General features: G+C 42.5%; 1 protein-coding gene across 6 annotated transcripts in view; it reads left to right on the top strand.

The window, feature by feature from the left end:
* The first annotated feature begins 540 nt into the window (after positions 1 to 540).
* PPP2R1B (protein phosphatase 2 scaffold subunit Abeta) overlaps positions 541 to 22,145 on the top strand; it is a 37,939-nt gene continuing 16,334 nt past the window's right edge. For 5 of the 6 annotated variants that reach the window (XM_047752116.1, XM_047752115.1, XM_047752114.1 and 2 more), the window contains exons 1-11: positions 541 to 707; positions 1,545 to 1,635; positions 2,342 to 2,442; positions 5,698 to 5,930; positions 6,195 to 6,342; positions 12,181 to 12,336; positions 13,025 to 13,139; positions 13,704 to 13,774; positions 14,114 to 14,248; positions 15,142 to 15,315; positions 18,143 to 18,203. In XM_047752116.1, coding sequence (XP_047608072.1) covers positions 594 to 707; positions 1,545 to 1,635; positions 2,342 to 2,442; positions 5,698 to 5,930; positions 6,195 to 6,342; positions 12,181 to 12,336; positions 13,025 to 13,139; positions 13,704 to 13,774; positions 14,114 to 14,248; positions 15,142 to 15,315; positions 18,143 to 18,203 — 1,399 coding nt within the window. In that variant the 5' untranslated portion in view covers positions 541 to 593. The remainder of the gene's footprint in view (positions 708 to 1,544; positions 1,636 to 2,341; positions 2,443 to 5,697; positions 5,931 to 6,194; positions 6,343 to 12,180; positions 12,337 to 13,024; positions 13,140 to 13,703; positions 13,775 to 14,113; positions 14,249 to 15,141; positions 15,316 to 18,142; positions 18,204 to 22,145) is intronic. The other variant, XM_047752119.1, reaches the window with a different exon arrangement.

Here is a 22,145-nt window from a genome sequence, read left to right as displayed (position 1 = left end):
GATAGCACTGTTCATTTTCTCTCACCGCCCGCGTTATTTGTCTTACGGAGCAGGAGCCAGATACAATTCTGGCTCACAGGCCAAAGGAAGAGGTGGAGGGGTTTTGTGGAAGCTTGAGGATAGTGGGGAAATTAGGGCTGGAGACTCAAGTGGCTCGGGGCCAGGATGAAGTCAGGGGAGGCGCCAAATATTTCTTCCTCCTGGATTTGGGCATCCTCTTTGGTCCGCCTTAGTCCCAAGAGGGCACAGCACAGATCACTTTGGTAGGTCCCTGACGCCTTCAGACCACTGCGAGCAGGATGAATCCCTGCCCCTGTTTCTTTCGACTGCGGAAAGGACACGGGGGCCCCTTTCGCTTTCTCAGCCCACCTATCTTCTGGAATTCAGGCATAAGGCTCCAGCCACCAGGGCCAGGATGGAGCCTCCACCAGCCCAGGTGGAACTCAGTTGCCCCACCTGGGCGGAGCTGGAGCTCGGGCCTTAGCCCCGCCTCTCCGGGCGCAGGGCGGGGCCTGGTTGCGGGGCGGGCCCTTGTCGCGGGGCGGGGCTTGGGCGCGAAGCGGGCGGCTGCGACCAGCCGGAGGAGAAAGAACATGGCGGGCGCGGCGGCCCCCGGGACCGGCCCGGTGGCCGCGGGTGGAGATGGAGACGATTCACTATACCCGATCGCTGTTTTAATCGACGAGCTCCGCAATGAGGACGTGCAGGTACTCGAGTCGGGCCGGGGAGCGGACGTGGGCCCGGCCGGGCGCGGGGTAGGGAAGGGGTAAGGCAGGCCCTGTGGTTGGGGAGGCCCGGGATTGAAAGCTGGTACTCGGCGCAGAAACTTGACGGGGAGGAGGGGAAAGATCCCTGAGGGGCTCTTGTGGCTTGACCCGACGGGCTGGGAATCTCTCCAGCACCTTTTCCCGACCCGCCGAGGCGTCGGCCCGGCGTCGCACCCGGTTGGGAGCGGTTTTGGGAGGACCGGCTTCTCGCCGGGGTTCCCCTTCCGGGCCGGGCGCTGGGAACGCCGCATCCAGCCCCGGGGCCGGCTGGCCCTGTAGCCGAGCGAGTGGGAGGAGGGAGGCGCGGGGTGCGAGGGGCCTCAGCGGGCTGCAGGGATGCCAAGGCGTCCTGATAAGTGCAGCTGAATGTATGACTTTCTTGGGGCTTGCTGGAAACCGGCTGGGCGTGTAGGGTAGAGATTAGGTGGGATGGCTAACTAAAGGAGGCGATGTGTCAACTCAGGTGGAACTTTTCTTTGAAAAGGCAGGGGTTGTACTCAACCGTTTCACCTGCTTCATTACTGCCGAAGTTCTTGTAAAATCGTCTCACTTTTCTGGATATTGTGTTTTCTTTTATTCTTTAATGGGCCTCACAGAATGTTTCTTCCGAGAAGTTGTCCTTTGCCTAATGAAGGCTTGTTCCACTGTTTTGAGGTTCTTAGAATAAAAACCTAAATTGAAGTCTTCATTCTCACCTGTATGTCATAACTCACCTGTTTGCAATTATTGTCTTTTGTTCAATATCACACCTGCTTCTCCCTTCTTTCTTTTTTAAAGCTCCGTCTCAACAGTATTAAGAAATTATCAACAATTGCTCTAGCACTTGGAGTAGAAAGAACGCGAACTGAACTGCTGCCATTCCTTACAGGTATGTGACTCTTTGAAGAAAGGCATGGGCATTTCTATTTTCTAGTGACTTTCAAAACTTCACTGTTTTTTGTTTTTTTTTTTTTGTCTTTTGTCTTTTTAGGGATGCACCCGTGGCACATGGAGGTTCCCAGACTAGGGGTCTATTTGGAGCTGTAGCTGCCAGCCTATACCACAGCAATGCCAGATCCCAGCCACATCTGCAGTCTGCACCACAGCTCGCAGCAAAGCCAGATCCTTAACCCGCTGAGCCAGGCCAGGGATCGAACCTGCAACATCATGGTTCCTAGTCGGATTCGTTTCCCCTGTGCCACGATGGGAACTCCAAAACGTTCACTGTTTTTTAAAGAATTTGTTACATCATTAGTAAGTACTAAACTGAGCCTGATGCTTTCAATGCAGAAGAAACAGGACAGAGCATATTGTAATGTTGTGGCCAGACATATTCAGACATTAACTTTTAGTTCATAGAATTAATTGTTATTGGATTATGAACTTCTTATCCTGTAAAAGTAATTGTTATTGGATTATGAACTTCTTATCCTGTAAAATAGATCCATGAAGACTCTTGACTGAGAAGGAAAAAAGGCTGTCAGGATTGTGACAGGACCATCTAGTTACATGTTGAGTCTATTCCTAGTTTTGTGTGAGTGTCCAATTGAACCAGATCTCCTTGTTGATGGGTACTGGGTTGTTGTCATTTCTAGATACAATTTATGATGAAGATGAAGTACTGTTAGCTCTTGCTGAGCAGCTGGGAAATTTCACTGGCCTGGTCGGAGGTCCTGACTTTGCCCACTGTTTGCTGGTGAGTATATTCTGTCTACTGCCTTTCTAGAACTTTTGCAGTATAAATGATACATTGTTTGGCGATAGGCACACTGCAACATTTTTTATGCAGATCTTTTTATGGATAGTCAGTGTTAGCTATTGAGAGCCAGTTATGTAGGCACTTTGGATTCAGTTAACTCTTATTTTTTTCTGACTATGAATATAAGAACTTCTTCCTCTTTTCTGCCTCTAGACTTATTTGTTATTAGAGATTGGGAGAAAAAGAATTTGATTGTTTTTATGTTTTTTCCTCCCTGATATTAGAAATCTTAATTCTCATCTAGTAATATTATGGCTTTGGAAACATTCATTAGTTTTGTCCTTAACTGTAAGCGTAACTTTTGCTTCTGACTTAACTGTGAATTTGATGAGTTCAGTTTAATGTAGTTGACAGTTGAGAACCTATTATATCAGGCACTAAAGTTATAGCATTAAATGGTAAAGAAGAACGCTGAATGGAAAGAAGTCTCTGTTCTTATGTGTCAACAAATAATTACTGTGTGGTATTAGATGGAAAAATTTGAAACACATACAAGGTACCCAAGTAATAGAAAAGAGAAAGGGATTAACCAGGGGTGATCAGGGAAGACCTTTTGGGAGAGAATGTCTGAACTAGGTTTTGAAGGATGTCTAGGAATTTGACAATTGGACAGGCTAGGGATCTATATGTCAGTGCTTAATTGTTTTCTGTATTATATTGCTGACTCTTGTGGGTTTTGTCTCTGCCTCTGACCTCTCCATGGAACTCCAGATAGACATAGAGAAAGATATAGATATCTATGTTTATCTCCTTATATATCTGTGCATGACTTCTCCAGTTGGATGTCAAATAGACATTTCCAATTTAATTTATCTAAAACAGAACTCAGTTTTCTCCCCCAATATGCCTCCTAATTGTTGCCTCATTGCAGTAAATGGCATCACCATCTACCTAGTTGGACAAACTAAAGCCTAGAAGACATTCTTGAATTCCCTTTCTCTCATTTCCCACATCTAAATCCATTAGTAACTCCTGTAGATTCTATATGTATTACGTATCAATCCACTTTCCTCCATCCCTACCACTGCCTAGCTCATCATTCCTCTAATCTTTCCAGACCACATCATCTTTCCTCTAGATTACTGCAGTAACTCTCTAACTAGTTGCCTTCCACTCATGCCTCCCATCCATCACTACAGTGCACTCTTCACATAGTAGGTGGATCACTCACTTCCTGCCATGGTTTTTAGAAAGTCCAAATTTCTGTCTTAACTTGTACCTTAGCTTACAAAATTTGCCTCTATGAGCTTATATCATGTTTCCTCTAGATATCCTCATTCCATTCACAATGGTCTGCTTTCTGTTCTTGGAATAAACCAAGTTTGTTACTTTAATATTTTTGCTGTAGGTGTTCTCTCTAGTAAAATATTCCTTTGAGCTTCCTGTGGCTGGCTCCTAGTCTTTCAGATATCAATTTTAATGCATCTCAGAGAGGCCTTTCCTGACCACTTAACCTGAAATTGCCTCCCGGTCACCCCTTATCATATCATCCTCTTCTGTTTCTTTACAGGGCACTCCAATACCATATAATTATTTTTCTTTCTTTTTCTTTTTTTTTTTTTTGGTCTTTTTTTCCTCCCCTTTTCTAGGGCCACTTTCCATGGCATATGGAGGTTCCCAGGCTAGGGGTCAAATTGGAGCTGTAGCCGCTGGCCTACACCATAGCCACAGGAATGCCAGATCTGAGCCGCATCTGTGACCTACACCACAGCTCATGGCAGTGCCGGATCCTTAACCCACTGAGCAAGGCCAGGGATTGAACCCACACCTCCATGGTTCCTAGTCAGATTCGTTACCCACTGCGCCATGATGGGAACTCCTATAATTATTTTTCTTGATTTGTTTTCTTCTTTCATTAGAATGTAAACCCCACTAGAGCAAGGAGATTGGGTCCTTGTTTCTTCTCTGTCCTCTGTGCTAGAATACAACAATAATTATCATTTCAAAAGATGGAGTTTAAGAGCCTTGGAAGCATGGAACCAGTTGGGTTGTGGGAATATGAAGTGTTGGTGCTGGAGTAGGTAGAAATGGTGGGTGATTGGGGGCCATAGGAAAAAGGCATGGGGAAATAGAATTCAAATCAAGAAACAAAACTTGCATGTGATTCTCAGGAGCTTACCCTTATCCTGATGTAGTGATAGAGATTATCCAATGGTATTGCATGAGAGGAGGTCAGAGAAGGCAGGGGACAGATCATGATAGGCGTTTGCAAGTAAGCAAGCAATGTCTTTTCAAGGGGCTTCTGAAATACCTCTTAGGAAAGCTGAGTACTTTCTACCTCTGTGTGTCACATAATTTTTGAAATATATTATTATTCGTGCTTCTTTCATTTGGCTCATACTTCTGTTTCACTCTCTTGGTCAGTTCTACGTGTGGGTTTTGTCTTTAACATTTGCACCTTGTGGCGAATGCGGAATCTACCTGTACCAAGTGCAAACCCAGAAAGGCAAAGGTTCAGAGAACCAGCCTGCTGTTGCTTTTCACTGGACCAGGTCATTCACTCTCTGATCCTAGTCCAGACCACCCCTTTGGTCTCTTTCATTTCTAAAGCTGCAAGCAAGGTTTCCTGCTGTCTCTGTACTCTTCATTTAATTGTTCTTTCAGCAACTCCCACTCTGTCTAGCTCATGAAAAGATTCTGAATATATTCTGAAAAAAGTGATTTTGTACTCAGCCCTTTATAGCTTGGATAAGTTGATTGTGTGGAGCTGGTGGACAAGGGTAGCTTCCGCCTCCAGGAATGGTAGAGTCATACTCCAAAGCTGTGGGCGCAGTGTCCTGGCGAGATGTCATCATGTGATTGTGGTGCCCAGTGTGGGTCATGGTTTTGCACTTACTCTTGGGGAAGTATACCCGATCCTGTCTGAATTTGGATACGTATCTTTTAAATCTAATGATTCAGCTCACAGTAACATTAATATTGTGTCAAGTTTCTTCCACTGTGTCATTTGTAGACACCATCTGGGAATTGCCATCTGGGACACGAGATCTTGGCTGTCCTACAGAAGTCGTGTCTTCAGGTTGGACACACCATATGTTATCACTGTGTGAACTGAAAGTAACCATTTGGTGTGATGTAGCTAACATTCTGGTTACATGTACCACCTCCCTTCAGTCACTTTAAAGCTGATAATCTCTACCTAACCTGATTTAATACGTTTTCTTCTCTGGTTTTTCGTTTTGGTCTATTCAGCCTCCTCTGGAAAGTCTGGCGACCGTGGAAGAAACTGTGGTTCGGGACAAAGCCGTGGAGTCCCTGCGGCAGATCTCCCAGGAGCACACTCCTGTCGCTCTGGAAGCTCACTTTGTACCTCTGGTGAAACGCCTGGCGAGTGGGGATTGGTTCACTTCTCGCACATCTGCATGTGGTTTGTTCAGCGTTTGCTATCCCAGGGCTTCCAGTGCTGTCAAAGCAGAAATTAGACAGTAAGATATGGTGTTTTTTGTTACTTGGGGCTATTGGGAGCTCATAGCTGACAAGTTCCATAGTACCCTGTTAACAGTGTGTGGCTGATATCAGGGTAGATGGATTGATGACATCACTTTTTGTTTGTACCAGTGGGTTTTTCTTTACTTCTATGAGTAGAAGCCTAATCCCTGATGTTTGTAAGAGAAAACTAAAATTCCTCTCTGTGTTAGGGGATCAGTGGCATTTGACAGGAAATACCTTCATTATTTTATTTGCTGCAGGCACTTCCGTTCCTTATGCTCAGATGATACACCAATGGTACGACGTGCTGCTGCTTCCAAATTGGGTGAATTCGCGAAAGTTTTGGAGTTGGACAGTGTGAAAAGTGAAATTGTGCCATTGTTCACTAATCTAGCTTCAGATGAACAGGTAGGTTAACTCTTAGTAATTAAAAGAGTAATAGGAGCTCCTGTCATGGTTCAGTGGTTAGTGAACCCGACTAGCATCCATGAGAATACAGGTTTGATCCCTGGCCTCATTCAGTGGGTTAAGGATCCAGTGTTGCCATGAGCTGTTGTGTAGGTTGCAGATGCGGCTCAGATCCTGTGTTGCTGTGGCTCTGGCATAGGCCACCTGCTACAGTTCTGATTGGACCCCTAGCCTGGGAACGTCCATATGCCGAAGGTTCAGCCCTAAAAGACAAAAGGCCAAAAAAAATAAAAAACAAAAAAGTACAACAGATGCAACAGATGTGCTCTTCTAACATTTTAACAATTTCTTTGGGAGTTTTGGTTTTCTTGTTAGGATCCTTTTTGCAAAATCAATACTTAATTCTACCATAGATAAAGTTTAATATGACCTACCTGTGTCCTTATAATACTGTCTTAATCAGACCACAGTTTTCTTTCATATTAGCAGCTGTTAAAAGGAGGTGGTGTTCCCTTGCGGCATAGCAGATTAAAGATCCAGCATTGTTGCTGCAGTAGCTTGGGTCACTGCTGTGACGTGCGTGGGTTTTATCCCTGGCCCAGAAGCTTCCACATGTGGAGGATGTGGCCAAAAAAAAAAAAAGAAGGGGAGGGGATGTCAAAGAGGAAATGGGAGCCATAATTAGAAAGGAAAACCTAAGCTGCATTAAAGGGTAGTATGCCTTTGGGCATTGCAGGCTGGGTTGTCGTGGGAGAGTAGTGTTTCCCGGAATTTCAGATAATAAATATAGCTGGTATTGGGAAAGCGCTTTGACTCTCTGCATCCTCTGATGAGTATTTGGGTTGACTTTTGCACCATTGACGTTATAAATCCAAGGATCTGGATCTCATTGCTGTAGAAATAGCAGTAATGATACACCAAGAACCTGAATACATCTTTCTCAACCTGTTAGAAGTGGTTTACAGATGTGAGGTAATTCAGTCCTTGCAACAGCCCCAGGAGGTAGATACTCCGTTTTTACATATTAGGAAACAGGCACAGGAAATTGAGGTAACTTGCTCTGTGCATAGTCAGCAGTGTTAGAGTGGGGATTTAGGTCTAGGCAGTTGGCTTCAGAATTCATGGCCTTCACAGCTAAGCTGTATGGCTTCTCTGTATGGTGCTTTGGAGAATCAGCCCTCAGGGTTCCTGGTCTCTAGAATAAGAAAGAGCCTTTGGGGTTTTTAATTTGCATAGTCCTGCCGAAATCACCAGATTAAGACAGATGAGTCTCATCTTCAGGTTCTAGGTCTACAAATCTTAGTTTCAGAATAATTTTTAAAATGTATTAAAATGATATATAGAAAATAGCACAAAATGAATATGCATCTTAATGAATTAATACAAGTTAATGTCATCTTGCAACTGTCATCTATGAAAGGAAACAGAACTTTGACAACCACTACCCAGAAGCCCAGAATGGGCTCCCTCCCAAACACAGCCCCCCTTCCCACTCCCTTAAGACTAACACTTGATCTTGACTTTGGGGGTAACCACCTCCTTACTTCTCTTTGCATTTTTATTACTCATACAGTTTAATTTAAATAGCCCCGCGCAATAGAAATATAATAGAATATAAAAATATAGTATAATGCTACTCGTTAATTTTAAGTCTTATACAGCCACATTTTAAAAAGTAAAAAACAGTTTCTGTCGTGGCTCAGCAGTAACAAGCCTGACTAGGATCCACGAGGATGTGAGTTTGGTCCCTGACCTCGCTCAGTGGGTTAAGGATCTGGCATTGCTGTGAGTTGTGGTGTAGATCACAGATATGGCTCGGATCTTGCATGACTGTGGCTTTGGTGTAGGCCAGCAGCTGACGCTCTGATCTGACCCCTAGCCTGGGAACTTCCATATGCCACGGTTGCAGCCCTAAAAAAAAAAAAAAAAAAAGCACTGTAAATAAGTATATAAATAAAAAGTAAAAAACAGGTGAAATCGATTTTAATAATATGTTTCATTTAACCCAATATATCCAAAATAATTATGATTTGAACATGTGGCACTGGCGGCATTTTAGATGCTCAGAAGTGGGGGGCAGTAGTGGCAGTTACATTGGACAGCACAGGTTTAGAATCCTCATTTGTGTTTTGTTGATTGCCTTTCCCATGGAAAGGCAATGTTTAATTCAATGTTTTCAAACTTTTGTCCCCTGTATGTCCTACAAATTGGTAGTTGAATCTAGAGTCAGGGTTTGTGAACTTTGTCTGTAAAGGGCCGGATAGTAAATATTTTAAACTTTGTGGACCAGGCGGTCTCTGTTGTAACTACAAAACTGTGCTGTTGTAGCACACTAGAACATGTGATCTAATGGGCGTGTGTTGTTCCAGTAAAACTTTATTTACAAACTACCTGCTTTCCAGATTTGGCCAGTATTTACCCCAGTGCTGATATAGAGCCTTGGTGAGAGTTAGGTTTGATATCTTGGGGGCAGTAAAATCACTTCATAGGTGGAGGTTACTTTTCGTCAAGAGGCATGTAATGTCTAGGTGTGGTATTAGCAGCAATGGATGCTCAAGAAAATATTACGCTTAGTTGTAAAATATGTGTGTTTAATTATTCACCGACTGCTGATAGCCTTGCTGCTCTTGCCTTGTTCTTTCATTGAGAAAAGTGTGGAGGCCCTTTTGCATCTCAGGCGCTGTTCTGGTGCTGGTTTGCCATGTTAAACAAGGGGACAGTGACTGTGCTGTCATAGAGTTTCCATTTTAATGAAGGAAAACAGATAAACAATATTTGGGATAAATACTGTGATGAAAATAGAGTCGGGTGATGTGGTGGTGGGGGGTAACTATAGGGCACTCCTCTAGGCAGGCTGGTTAGAGGAGGACTGAAGAGGTGGCATAAACCGAGACATGAGAGAAAAATGCCAGCCATGCCCTTTCCTAGAGTGTCAGAGCTCCAGGAAAAGAATTCTATGAAGGGGACACTTAGTGTAAAGGCCCTGAGGTTGGAAAAGAGTAGGTGAAAGGGACTCTGATAAGAGATGAGTCTGGAGGAGATGAGCAGGGGCCAGGTTGTGGAGGACCATCAAGCCAGGGTGTAGAGCTCAGGGTTTCTTTTCTAGGTACAATAAGAATACACCAAGATTGCAAGCAGGGGTGTGATTTGATATAATTTACATTTTAAAAAGATCTTTCTGGCTTCTGGGTGGAAACTAAATTGTAAGGTGAGGATGAAAGTAGAAGCAGGGAGACCAGTTAGGAGGCTTTTGTCATAAGCTGGGCAGGAGGCAGTAGTGAACCAGGGTGGTGTGGGGAAGGTGGAGAGAATCTGGATGTAGGTTTGGAGCTAGGCAGTAGAACTTTGGTTGAATTAGATGAAAGGAAGAGGAATCAAGATCTCTTTGATTTTTGGCTTAAGCAGCTGGGTGGCTGGTGGTTGTCACTGTTGAAGTGGAGAAGATTCTGGGAGGAGTAGCAGATACAGGGAAGAAATCAAGAGTTTTGGAAAAGAAGTAATTGAATTAATAAATATTGATTAGTGTGTATTTCTGCAGATGGTAGTAGTCCTTTTGTTCAGCAGCATTTTTAGAATCTGAAAACAGCTGTGTAGCCACTACCAAGAACCTAGTTCTGCCTTTTTTAGCCTTTTATTTAGATAGAGTAGTATCTTGGGCATATAAGTAAGTATCTTGGGCATGCTATTGATCTATAATTTTAAAAATTCAGTGTTTTGGAAAGTTGGAGACACTACTGATACATCTCGTGTATATATGCATGTGCATATATATATACACACTTAAAAATGTTATATGTATAAAATATTTATATGTGTGTGTATATACATGTACAAACTCTTAAAATTTTTGTCCTGATTCTTCTGGGTGCTTATATGTTCACATACTTTTCGGTTCCTACTAATATATTTATGATTCCCAAATCTAGTCTCAATTCTAAATTTTTCTTTAATTTGTCTAATTACGTATTTCCACTTGTGCAAAGGACGTGAAGGTACTACATTGATTCTTGGCAGTTTATATTTGGAAAATTGGGTTTATTAATCCCATTTCTTTCTAATTTTTTCTGCCGGGTTTTTCTAGGCTTGGCTACTGCAAAGTTACTCTGTCCTTTGTTATCAACATTACATTTAATTGTTTTTTTAAAAATTTACAATTTATTTTCCTATGTGGTTTTTTTTTTTGTCTTTTCTAGGGCCGCACCCCAGCACATGGAGGTTCCCAGGCTAGGGGTCTAATCAGAGCTATAGCTGGCGGCCTACACCACAGGCACAGCAACTCGGGATCTGAGCCACATCTGCTACTTACATCACAGCTCACAACAACACTGGATCCTTAACCCACTGAGCTAGGCCAGGGATAGAACCCACAACCTCCTGGTTCCTAGTCAGATTCGTTAACCACTGAGCCATGACGGGAACTCCCAATTTTCCTATGTATTTCTTTCCAAGTCATTGTCTCATGCCTGAACTCCTACTACTGCCACCCTAAACTGTCTATTGAAAGCTGAGCTTCCTAAGTGATTCCCTTACCCATTCTCTGTCTCTGTTCTGATCGCCTGTAAACAACTTGTACAAACATAGTTTTCATTTTTATATCCCTCAACTTTTTTTTTTTTTTTGTCTTCTTAGGGCCACACCTGCGAAATACGGAGGTTCCCAGGTTAGGGGTTGAATTGGAGCTGTAGCCGCTGGCCTACAGCACAGCCACAATGTCAGATCAGATACGAGCCGCGTCTGTGACCTACAACCACAGCTCATGGCAACGCCGAATCCTTAACCCGCAGGGTGAGGCCAGAGATCAAACCTGCATCTTCATGGATGCTAGTCAGATTTGTTTCCCCTGAGTCATGATGGGAACTTAAAACTTTTTTAACTTCTTTTTTTTTTTAACTTTTTCTTTTTTGGCCACTCTGAGGCACATGGAGTTCCTGGGCCAGGGATCCAATCTGAGCCACAGTTGCAACCCATGCCACAGTTGCAGCAATGCTGATTCCCCAACCCACTGTGCCAGGGATTGAACCTACGTCCCAGTGCTGCAGAGACTCTGTGATCCTATTGTGCCACAGTGGGAACTCCACCTCCACTTATAATGAAGATTTAGAAACATCATTAAAATATTCTCTCTTCGCTTAATTTTTACATTTTTCTTGATAAAAATCCTGCACTCTGACGTCATTACTTTGCTGTTCACTCATAAAACAGACATTTCTTCCTTTATGACTTCGACATGCCTGCCACTCTAGGCAAAAGGAGGAGCTGTTTCAAGACATAAAGACATGAGCTTCGGAGTTCCAGTCGTAGCTCAGTGGTAACGAACCAGACTAGCCTCCATGATGACACGGGTTGGATCCCTCGCCTTGTTTGGTGGATCCAGCGGTGCTGTGAGCTATGGTGTAGGTCACAGATGCTGTTTGGATCTGGCCTTGCTGTGGCTGTGGTGTAGGCTGGCAGCTGCAGCTCTGATTTGATCCCTAGCTGGGAGCTTCCATATGCCACAGGTGTAGCCCTAAAAAGACCACCCCCCCCCCAAAAAAAAGACATGAGCTGCATATAGTGTGGTTGTCTTTTTTGTTGTTGTTGTTTTTTTTTTTTTTTACTTTTTGTTTGTGCCTGCAGCATTTGGAAGTTCCCAGGCTAGGGATCAAATTCGAGCCATAGCAATGACCCGAGCCACAGTAGTGACAATGAATGCTGGATCCTTAACCTGCTGAGCCACATGGGAACATCTGTGGCTGTTTTTTGTTTGTTTGTTTTTAAAAGGACAACCACGCACTGCTACTCACCACATATACTGCCGCATGGCTCTCAGTAAATATTGTCTAACGTTTTGTTCATTAGGATTCAGTGCGCCTCCTAGCCGTGGAAGCTTGTGTCAGTATCGCCCAGTTACTGTCTCAGGATGACCTTGAGGCTTTGGTGATGCCTACACTTCGACAAGCCGCGGAAGATAAATCTTGGCGAGTTCGCTATATGGTAGCTGACAAATTTTCAGAGGTAAGATTATTGCACTGACATTTTTTAAGTACTAAAAAAACCCCAGAAAACAAAAAAAAACCCCAGAAACCCAGATTTGTTATTGTACCAAATGTTTCCAACTTGGAAATGCTTGTGGCAAAAATAGATATAGATTTTCCTCGACTCATGATGCGGTATCTCAATAAAATCCGTTGTAAGTTCAAAGTACTCCTAATACACCTAACTTACTGAACATCATAGCTTAGACTTGCCCGCCTTAAACATGCTCGGAACACTTATGTTATCCTACAGTTGGGCAGAGTCATCTAACACAAAGCATATTTTGTAATAAAGTATGACTATCTCATGTAATTTATTCAATACTGTACTGAAAGTGAAAAACAGTATGGTTATAAGTGTATTGTTTCTCCTTGTGTTCATTTCCCCTCATGATTGTGTGACTGGGTGCTGTGGCTCCCTCCCTCTGCCTAGCATCTCTAGAGGATCGTACTGCCTATTACTAGCCTGAGAAAAGATCAAAACTCAAAATCCGAAGTTTGGTTTCTACCAAATGTGTATTGCTTTCACACCATCATAAAGCTGAAACATCGTTAAGTTGAATGATCCTAAGCCGGGGTCTGTCTGTACTTGAAGATTGCACTGTTTTGTGTGTTTGTGTTAGCTTTGTGTTTACTATACATTAAAACCTGTGCAAATTCTTTTATAGCTCCAGAGAGCTGTGGGTCCTAAAATCACCCTGAATGACCTCATCCCCGCCTTTCAGAACCTACTTAAAGACTGTGAAGCTGAAGTCCGAGCAGCTGCTGCCCACAAAGTAAAAGGTTAAGGCATCCATTTATGTAGTAGTGCGGGTCATTCACTTCAGTGCATTTTGTTGTGTCGGTGAATTTTGCATGTTTTTTGTTCTAGATTATGTTTTCAAATAAATAGAGGTGATTTTAATGTGTTAAAATGTTACACTGTTATATAAAGCTACTCCCCTTGTATTTAAAACCAAATAGCTGTTTTATCCTGTTTCTGTAAAAAAAATAAAAAGGCATTTCCAGGTTGGGTTGGTGTGGTGCACAGTGGCATATAGGTTGACCAAAAAGTGCATATATATATATATACAGGACATGTGGAAGTTCCCAGGCCAGGGATTGAACTCACTTCACAGCAGCAACTCAGGCCACTGCCCTTACAATGCTGGATCCTTAACCACTGCACTGCAGGGGAACTCCATAAAAGTGCATTTAGAATAAGCCATTTTTCCTCCTTGGAGCTATTGCTAAAATGTCCGATTTGATTTAACTTAAAACTATTGATAAACCTGGTTAAATTTCTTCATTTGGCTCTTTGTAAATGGCTCTATGTAAGCATTATTTTTTTCTGTTTATCTTTTTTAGAACTTTGTGAGAACTTGCCCATTGAAGGTAGAGAGACCATAATTATGAATCAAATTCTGCCCTGTATAAAGGTAAACCTAACTTTGAGTTTCACTTTGCCCTATATGAAGGTAAACCTTATCTCAGTTTTTGTTCATTTTTCCTTACACCTCTATGAGTTTAAATGTGGACAAGGGATGAATGGGACAGATACGTTAATGTGGGACATGTTACCAGTCATTTCTTTGTGCTTTGTAATTGTAACATGCTCTTTGGTGCATAGGTTTTTATTATCTGACAGATGGTCTGAGGGAACCTTATCAACAAATCAGTACTCAAATTGTGCTGTCTTTTAAAATTTCTTAGGAAATGGTATGCAAGTTTCTGTTGTCTTGCAAGAAAAAAGGTTTTTATTTTTTATTTTATTTTAGGAATTAGTATCCGATACAAATCAACATGTCAAATCGGCTCTAGCTTCTGTAATTATGGGATTGTCTACCATTTTGGGCAAAGAGAATACCATTGAACACCTTCTACCTCTTTTTCTAGCTCAGTTAAAGGATGAGGTAAGTCTGGCTATAAATTCTGTGGTCCTTTGATAGTCAGTGATTTGGTTTGGTTTTTGTTTGGGGTCTCACTAAAATAGAACTCCAAAAGTAACTTATTTTAAAGCAGTAACAATGTTTGGACATGGGGTTACCAGTTCCCAGAAAATGGGAACAAAGAGCCATTGATACAGATTTTAAAAATGTCTATCCATCTTCTCTGCCTAATTCCTGCTTATATTCACTAGTTGTTTTCTCTTTAATCTATCTTTGTTTGAAAAGTGTCTTTTCATTTAAATTTAAAAATAATAATATCAAAATTATAGGGGTAGCTAACATTTATTAACACCATGTGCCAATCATGATTGTAAATGTTTTGCATGCAATTTTTTTTTTTTTTTACTGTTATTCTCACAACAATCTGATGAGGTAGGTCTTACTGTTATTCCCATTTTATAGATGAACCTCTTCATCCATAAGGCGCAGGTAAAATAACCTACCCAAGGTCTTAGCAATGGCAGATAAGGAAATTGAGTACATGTGATTTGATTCCAAAACCTATACGGTTTATCTTTCCATAGGCTTTTCATTGAAATTTCTGTCTAAGATGAGTTAAATTATGTGATTTGAATTATTTGTATACTCAGTATTAAGTATTTCTTCCAAGACGATACTTTTTTTTCACCTGAGTCAATACTTTCTTTTTTATTTTTACTTACTTAAAAAAAATTTTTGTTTTTGGCTACAGCATGTGAAGTTTCTAGTCAGGGATCAACCCCATGCCACAGCAGCGACAATGTAGGATCCTTAACATGTTGTGCCACCAGGAAACTCCTGTTTAGCAGTTTTTACCTCATCGTGACAGTAGAACTTTGATCTTTATGAGTGCTATTTTGAGGCTTGTATCCTTGCAGTGTCCTGAAGTTCGTTTGAATATCATCTCCAATTTGGATTGTGTGAATGAAGTGATTGGAATCCGGCAGCTCTCCCAGTCACTCCTTCCTGCCATTGTGGAGCTGGCTGAAGATGCCAAATGGAGGGTCCGGCTGGCCATCATTGAGTATATGCCACTGCTGGCGGGCCAGCTGGTGAGTATGGACTCCGTGAACTGAAGGGCAGCATCAGGTGGTGGAGCAGGTTAACCATGGCAAGTAGGAGGCCTAGGTAGCTGAGGTGGTTATGTTCATTTAGATGTGTGAGAGTATGGTCTCTCTTAGTTGCCTGTAGGATGGTGTTTATTTTCATAAGTGCATTAACTTCTGACACAAAAGTATTATAGAAACACATTTCACCTCACCACCACCTGGAAGCAAAGCCATGGAAGAATATAATTAATTTCTTGGTATATGTAACATAGATTTTGTGATATTTAATGGTTCTGATTTAAGGAATATTTAACTGAGAAGAAAATAGAGTGATTTCCAAGATAAGTCTGTTTTGATTTTTGCTCAGGGAAGTTTTCCTGTTTGCCTGTATTCTGAGCAAAATGTCTCTGGTTATTACTTTTCCTGCATTCTGGTTAAAGCGAGTTGAGGGCTGTCTGTATAGAAAAGGATGTTGAAGTTTGTAATGCTAGTATTTTAGCCAAAGTCCACGTGATCACATTGTCTGTTACTGTTTGAGATTCATAGATAGTTTTACTGATATGTTAATTAAAATTTCATTGCTGAGTTTTATTTACTTATTTATATTTTTTGGCCACCCCATGGCATATGGAGTTCCCAGGCCAGAGATCAGATTCGAGCTGCAGCTGTGACCTAAGCCACAGCTATGGCAATGCCGGATCCTTAACCCACTGTGTTGGCCATGGATCGAACCTGTGTCCCAGTGCTACCAAGATGCCACCGATCCCCTTGCACCATAGCGGGAACTCCAGCAATACTGAGTTTTATAGCCACGTCCTTTCCTTTCTTTAGTGGTAGGTGCACTAGTCAGTTCTAAATTTGATATGCCCTTACCATGTTGGTTGCCCTTATTATAGTATATTTTAACTGACTGTTAAAATCTAGTTGAGAAGATAGCTGATATCTTTTAGGGCAGGGACTATGTTTAGTGTTTTATTTCCTGTGCCTACAGTAGTGTCTGGCATTAATTAGGCACTTGATTTGTTGATTGTTGAGTAAATGAATACCCGAATATTTTTTGAGAATGCTCATAATATGTCAGTTTACAGCCAACATTTCTGCAGTTTGTTTCCCCCTTTCACCCCTCTTTCCATTCCTTTCATATCATAGCATATGGGATTTTTTTTTTGTCTTTTTGTCTTTTTTGTTGTTGTTGTTGTTGCTATTTCTTGGGCCGCTCCCGCGGCATATGGAGGTTCCCAGGCTAGGGGTTGAATCGGAGCTTTAGCCACCGGCCTACGCCAGAGCCATAGCAACGCAGGATCCGAGCCTCGTCTGCAACCTACACCACAGCTCACGGCAACGCCGGATCGTTAACCCACTGAGCGAGTCCAGGGACCGAACCCGCAACCTCATGGTTCCTAGTCGGATTCGTTAACCACTGCGCCACGACCGGAACTCCGCATATGGGATTTTTTCTTTACTTGGGACCACTGAATTTGGATTGTTATTTTGGGATACTTGTTTATGAAATTCGTCTTGTGACATCATAATTGGAAGTGTCCCATTCTTTAAAATGACAAAGATAGCAGTATACAGGTTTCCCCCACTGTCTGAAAGGAGAGCATGCCTAAGAAAGCTTTTGTGACCCCAAATGGTGTAAAGCGAAGAAGCAGTTACCTCAGGACACATCTTGCTAACAGATACACGAAATAAATCAAGATAAAGTGCAGATGCTCATAGTTCCAAGCAGCTGTGGCCTGATGCTGAGATGCTGAGTGTAGTTCTTGGGGAAGGAGCTTGATGTTGCCCTTCTTGCTGCTGGGATGCATGCTGCCTCTCAGCTCGCTCGCTGCAAAACAAATGCTGAACGCTGTTTCCCCCTTTTTTCATAAAAAAAAATTCTCTTCAGCTTTCTCTTGTTTAGCAAAGACATGTACTGTTTTACAGTTCTTTCATGAAAGTGAAGGGGCGTAAAGTGAACTTTTGAAAAGCAGGGGATACCTGTATAGCTAATGGGGTCAGGCACAATATCTTGTCACTTCTTTTTCCTTTGTCACTTCCAAGTACTGAGGGTCATCTTTTGTTCTTCGTTGATGACTGTCCTGAATCACCTCTCCAGTGTGGAAGACAGTAGTGGTTCACTGGTTTGCTGAAGATAGTATCACAGCTTTTTTCCATAGGGTGTCAATTCCTGTGGTTCCGGGTCTGTGTAACTCAGCTCTGGGAGCTTGTCCACAGCCTGTGCTGGTGTGGCCTCCATTGATGGGGACAGCAGAAGTGGGGAAGACTAGGATGGTTCCACCTGCTGGGATCACTTCCCTTGTACCCTTGTGCCTGCATTATTCCTTCTCTGCTTTCTCCCGTGGATCCCAGAGTTCTTTCTTTAATTGGGGATAAGCCTATTTTTTGATGTCAGATTCTTTATCCTTAAGGATTTATCGTGATATTGACTACAAAGGGGACAATTTGAGAATCAGTAATATTGTTGACTGGTATTTTCCTGGTTATTCATTTTTACAAATATTTGGGGGATTGTTCAGCAGACTGTTCATGCTGCATTCCTCTGCTCATCTGCAGTGTTGAATGTAGCTCCAGGTCACTCTAATGAGCTCACTTAACGGTGCCTGGGCTATCTCACTCATGCTTTTCTTTATGATTTCTATTCAGTAAGATAGATACACAATTTGTAGATCAAATCCCACAGCATTCCTTTTCTGGCTGGTCCATGAATTTAGCTTATTTGGAAATAAGTATTTAAGCTTTCAGGTCACTTTGGTGTAATGTAAATTGACCATCTTGATTTCTAAACTTTGGAGCCATGTTTTAATGGAGTCTTTTCTATCTGTAGGGTGTGGAGTTCTTTGATGAAAAGCTGAATTCTTTATGTATGGCCTGGCTTGTGGACCATGGTAAGTAAATAAGTTAATGGAAGGCCTATGTTTTTGTTTTTATTTTATTTTATTATTTTTAAAATTTTTTGGCTGTACTTGCAGCATATGGAAGTTCCTGGGCCAGGGATTGAATCTGAGCTGCAGCTGTGGCCACACCAGATCCTTCAGCCCACTGCTTGGGGCCGGGGATTGAACCCATACCTCCTCAGTGACCCGAGCCACAGTAGTTGGATTCTTACCCACTGTTCCACAGCAGAAACTCCAGGCCTATGTTTTTGCATATATCCCATTTGATTCATATATTTCCTCTTTAGAAAGGAATCCTAGTATGACCATATTTTGCTTTACTGGGGTAGGGAATGAAGACAGACTTTGACCAAAGTCCAGTTAGCCTGCTCTGAGCACAGGTTTGATATTTCTATTTTCTACCAAATGTTTTCTTTTTTTTTTTTTTGGCCATGTCTGTGGCATGTGGAAGTTCCTGGACCAGGGATCAAACCTGTGCCACAGCAGCAACCTGATCTGCTGCAGTGACAATGCCGGATCTTTAACCCGCTGTGCCACAAGAGAAGTCCTACCAAATGTTTTCTATCTTAAATTTTATTTTCTTCATTAAATAATCTCCACTTTTCTCATTCATTCTCCTACATTATTTTCACACTGTCTCCTTAGAAGTATACTCATTCCTTCCTTTTTTTTTGTCTTTTGTCTTTTTTGTTGTTGTTGTTGTTGCTATTTCTTGGGCTGCTCCCGCGGCATATGGAGGTTCCCAGGCTAGGGGTTGAATCGGAGCTTTAGCCACCGGCCTACGCCAGAGCAACGCAGGATCCGAGCCGCATCTGCAACCTACACCACAGCTCACGGCAACGCCGGATCGTTAACCCACTGAGCGAGTCCAGGGACCGAACCCGCAACCTCATGGTTTCCAGTCGGATCCGTTAACCACTGCGCCACGACGGGAACTCCCTCATTCCTTTCTTAACCCAAGGTCTTGTGTTCCAGTGTGTTGTCTGTGTGTCTTTAACCAATGGGTTGGGCAGGGATTGGCATCAGATAAAAGGCTTCAGGGGGAGAAATGGCTGCTTGGCTGCCGTGAGGTGACATAGAGAAGGAGGTATCCAGTGGCACAGTATAGGTGTCCAAGAGTGAAAGTTGTCAGCTGTGACCTAGGAGAGAGAGGGCCTGGGTTTCTTGTTTTGTTGAAAGGCATATGCTTACTTCTTGCACCCTGGTCGCTGCTGCTGTGATGCTGAGAGAGAGTGAGCTGAGAACCCAGGGCAGGGGTAGGTAGGACAGCATTTAGAAAATAGGCTTTTTAATATATTGTCTTTTCTTTCATTTATAGCATAGTTTATTTCAATAGTCACAGAATCTTCTCCTCTCAGTGCCACATACTATATTACAAATAAAAGCCAGAATTGCTGCTTATCAGAATATATACGGGAATTGACGTTTTATATAAAACCACCTTATATGTTAACTTGTTAGCAGTTGACTCTTGGACAAGGTCTCAGGTCTGCCAGGCAGCAGTAGATGGGGGGCTCCCTCTATACTGAAAAGGTGCAGTGCCAGCCCTACATCCAGACCTGGCAGCTTCAGGTGTGGTCTGAGATCTGACCACCCTGAGGACTTGCATTGTCCTGTGAGCTTGGTTCCATACTGTGGTGGATATGACAGGTATCCTGCTTCAACTCCACAGCATCTTACGTATACTTTATGTATCTCACTGGGTGCTTATGGGTGGCTATTTGGGAAGCATGGGGATGTTGTGTCTGCTTGTACATATAGGTGGTTTTGATAAGGGCATAGTTGGATGGGAGATTGTTTGGTTAAGTGTGAAGAGGAGGGGCGAGAGAAAAATGTGCAGATCTCATAAAGGCATATATATGCAGAGAATTTCATTGTTTTCAAACTAGAGTGTAAAGACTTTATTTCTATTTTTCTTATCCTCTAAAGTTAACTTTTTATGGCTTAATTTTTTTTCTTTTTAAATGAAACTTAGGTTTAGCAAATCATAGGAAAGAAGTTCTTCTCTTTTTAGAAATAATGTGTTTATATTATTTCTGATAAACATATAATATTAGTGAGTTCCAGCAGATCATTCCATACCTTCTTTGAAAGCTAGTATTTTAGATTTATTTTGATGAACTTTTAAAGTCCTAATGTTCTGTGAAGAATTGAATTCCTGACACATTCTCTGTGTAGGATTGCTCTGTCAATGCAATTTGATTAATACTTCCTCTTTTCTCTGATTTTTTTTTTCTTCCAATTTGGGAGCAACAGAGACCCAGACCCTGTGTCTTTTTCTGCAGCAGCATAATAAAATGGGCATTGCAGGCATTCTTTGATCCAGTTAAATGTCTGCTCAAGAATTGTTTTGTACTTATATGGACTTCTTTTTTCCAATTTAGATAACTGCTATGTAGTGTTCAATGATCAATTAAATTTTTGGAAACGTTTTTTCCCTGGATATTAAACTACTAAAAAATTTGTAAAAATCCAGGGAGGAGTTCCCGTTGTGGCGCAGTGGTTAACGGATCCGACTAGGAACCATGAGGTTCGGTCCCTGCCCTTGCTCAGTGGGTTAACGATGCGGCGTTGCCGTGAGCTGTGGTGTAGGTTGCAGATGCGGCTCGGATCCCACGTTGCTGTGGCTCTGGCGTAGGCCGGTGGCTACAGCTCCGATTCGACCCCTAGCCTGGGGAACCTCCATATGCTGCGGGAGCGGCCCAAGAAATAGCAACAACAACAACAACAAAAAAGACAAAAGAAATAGCAAAAAGACAAAAAAAAAAATCCAGGGAAATAAAAGGAAGAAGGTATTATTACCTCTATTTCCATGGTTGAGTGGATAGTATTGATCAGAGTGAGGAATTTAGAAGGGAGTTTTATTTTTTCCAGGAGGAAAGAAAAAGTACTAAAGTTAGTGAGCTTATAGAGGGTGTTAGAAATTCAGAGGAACCTTGTCAATCAGCCAGACTTTGAGGGGAGAGGGAAGAAGAGGGAGGGAGAGAGAGAGACAAAATAAGGGGAGAGGAGAAGCAGAACCGTGGAATGGTTTGCATTCTTTTCACAGGAAAATTGAGAGGAGCCAAGAACATAGTAGGCATCTGGCCAAGTAGAGTTGAGTGCAGTTAAGGTCTGGGTCAAGGCCGAGCGCTCCATCTCCTATTACTCTGGCAGTGAGATCCTTCCTATGGTGATGGCATTAGGATGAGAAAAAACTCAAGCAAATCAAAAAACACTGATGCATTAGCTAGTCCACCTTGTGGGGAGGAGGTGAGGGGTATGTGCCCAAGACAAAGACTGTGCATGTGAAGGGAGGAGCTTGTGTTGGGGGTAGCACTTGAGCTGGGTCCTTAGAGAGTGCTTCTCCTTGGTCCTGGCAGGCTGCTTCTCCCACAGACTGATCAGGCTGTGCGTTGCCTCTGTTGTCTTGCTTGTTTTCGTCAGTGGCATTGGCTAAAAGGATCTATGGACTGGGAAGAGCTGGATATTTCTGGTCTGGAAGCCTTGTATCCAGGATCAGAGCTGTGGCTTCGATAGCTGTCAAGCCACGGCTGTCACCCAGGAGGGTTGGGCCTACCTGGAGAGAGAAGTAGAATAAAGAATCAGTACCCACCACTCTAGATTTCTTATCTAAGCTCAAATTTGCATCATCTTGGACACCTCAGATGAAGCATTGCCATACCTGTCTTTGTTAAGAGCTGTATATAGCAACTAGCTGTTGAGATCATAGCCCAGGCCTTTATTATCTAGATTGATGATGTCTTTGATAAATGATCCTGCAGGGAATTATTAGATTAAAGCACAGAAGACATTTGACATGTTGTCTCAACAGAAACATTTTTAAGGGAAAAAGAGGCAGGTCAGTTTTAAGTTTGTATTTGCTGTTGGATGGATGGATGATGGTGGCCTCTAAATGACCCCCTGTCTTTCTCTCAGCTGTTCTTCCCGCTG

The sequence above is a fragment of the Phacochoerus africanus genome, chromosome 11 (assembly GCF_016906955.1).
Source record: "Phacochoerus africanus isolate WHEZ1 chromosome 11, ROS_Pafr_v1, whole genome shotgun sequence".
NCBI lineage: Eukaryota > Metazoa > Chordata > Mammalia > Artiodactyla > Suidae > Phacochoerus > Phacochoerus africanus.
This window is presented reverse-complemented; position numbering and strand designations above follow the sequence as displayed.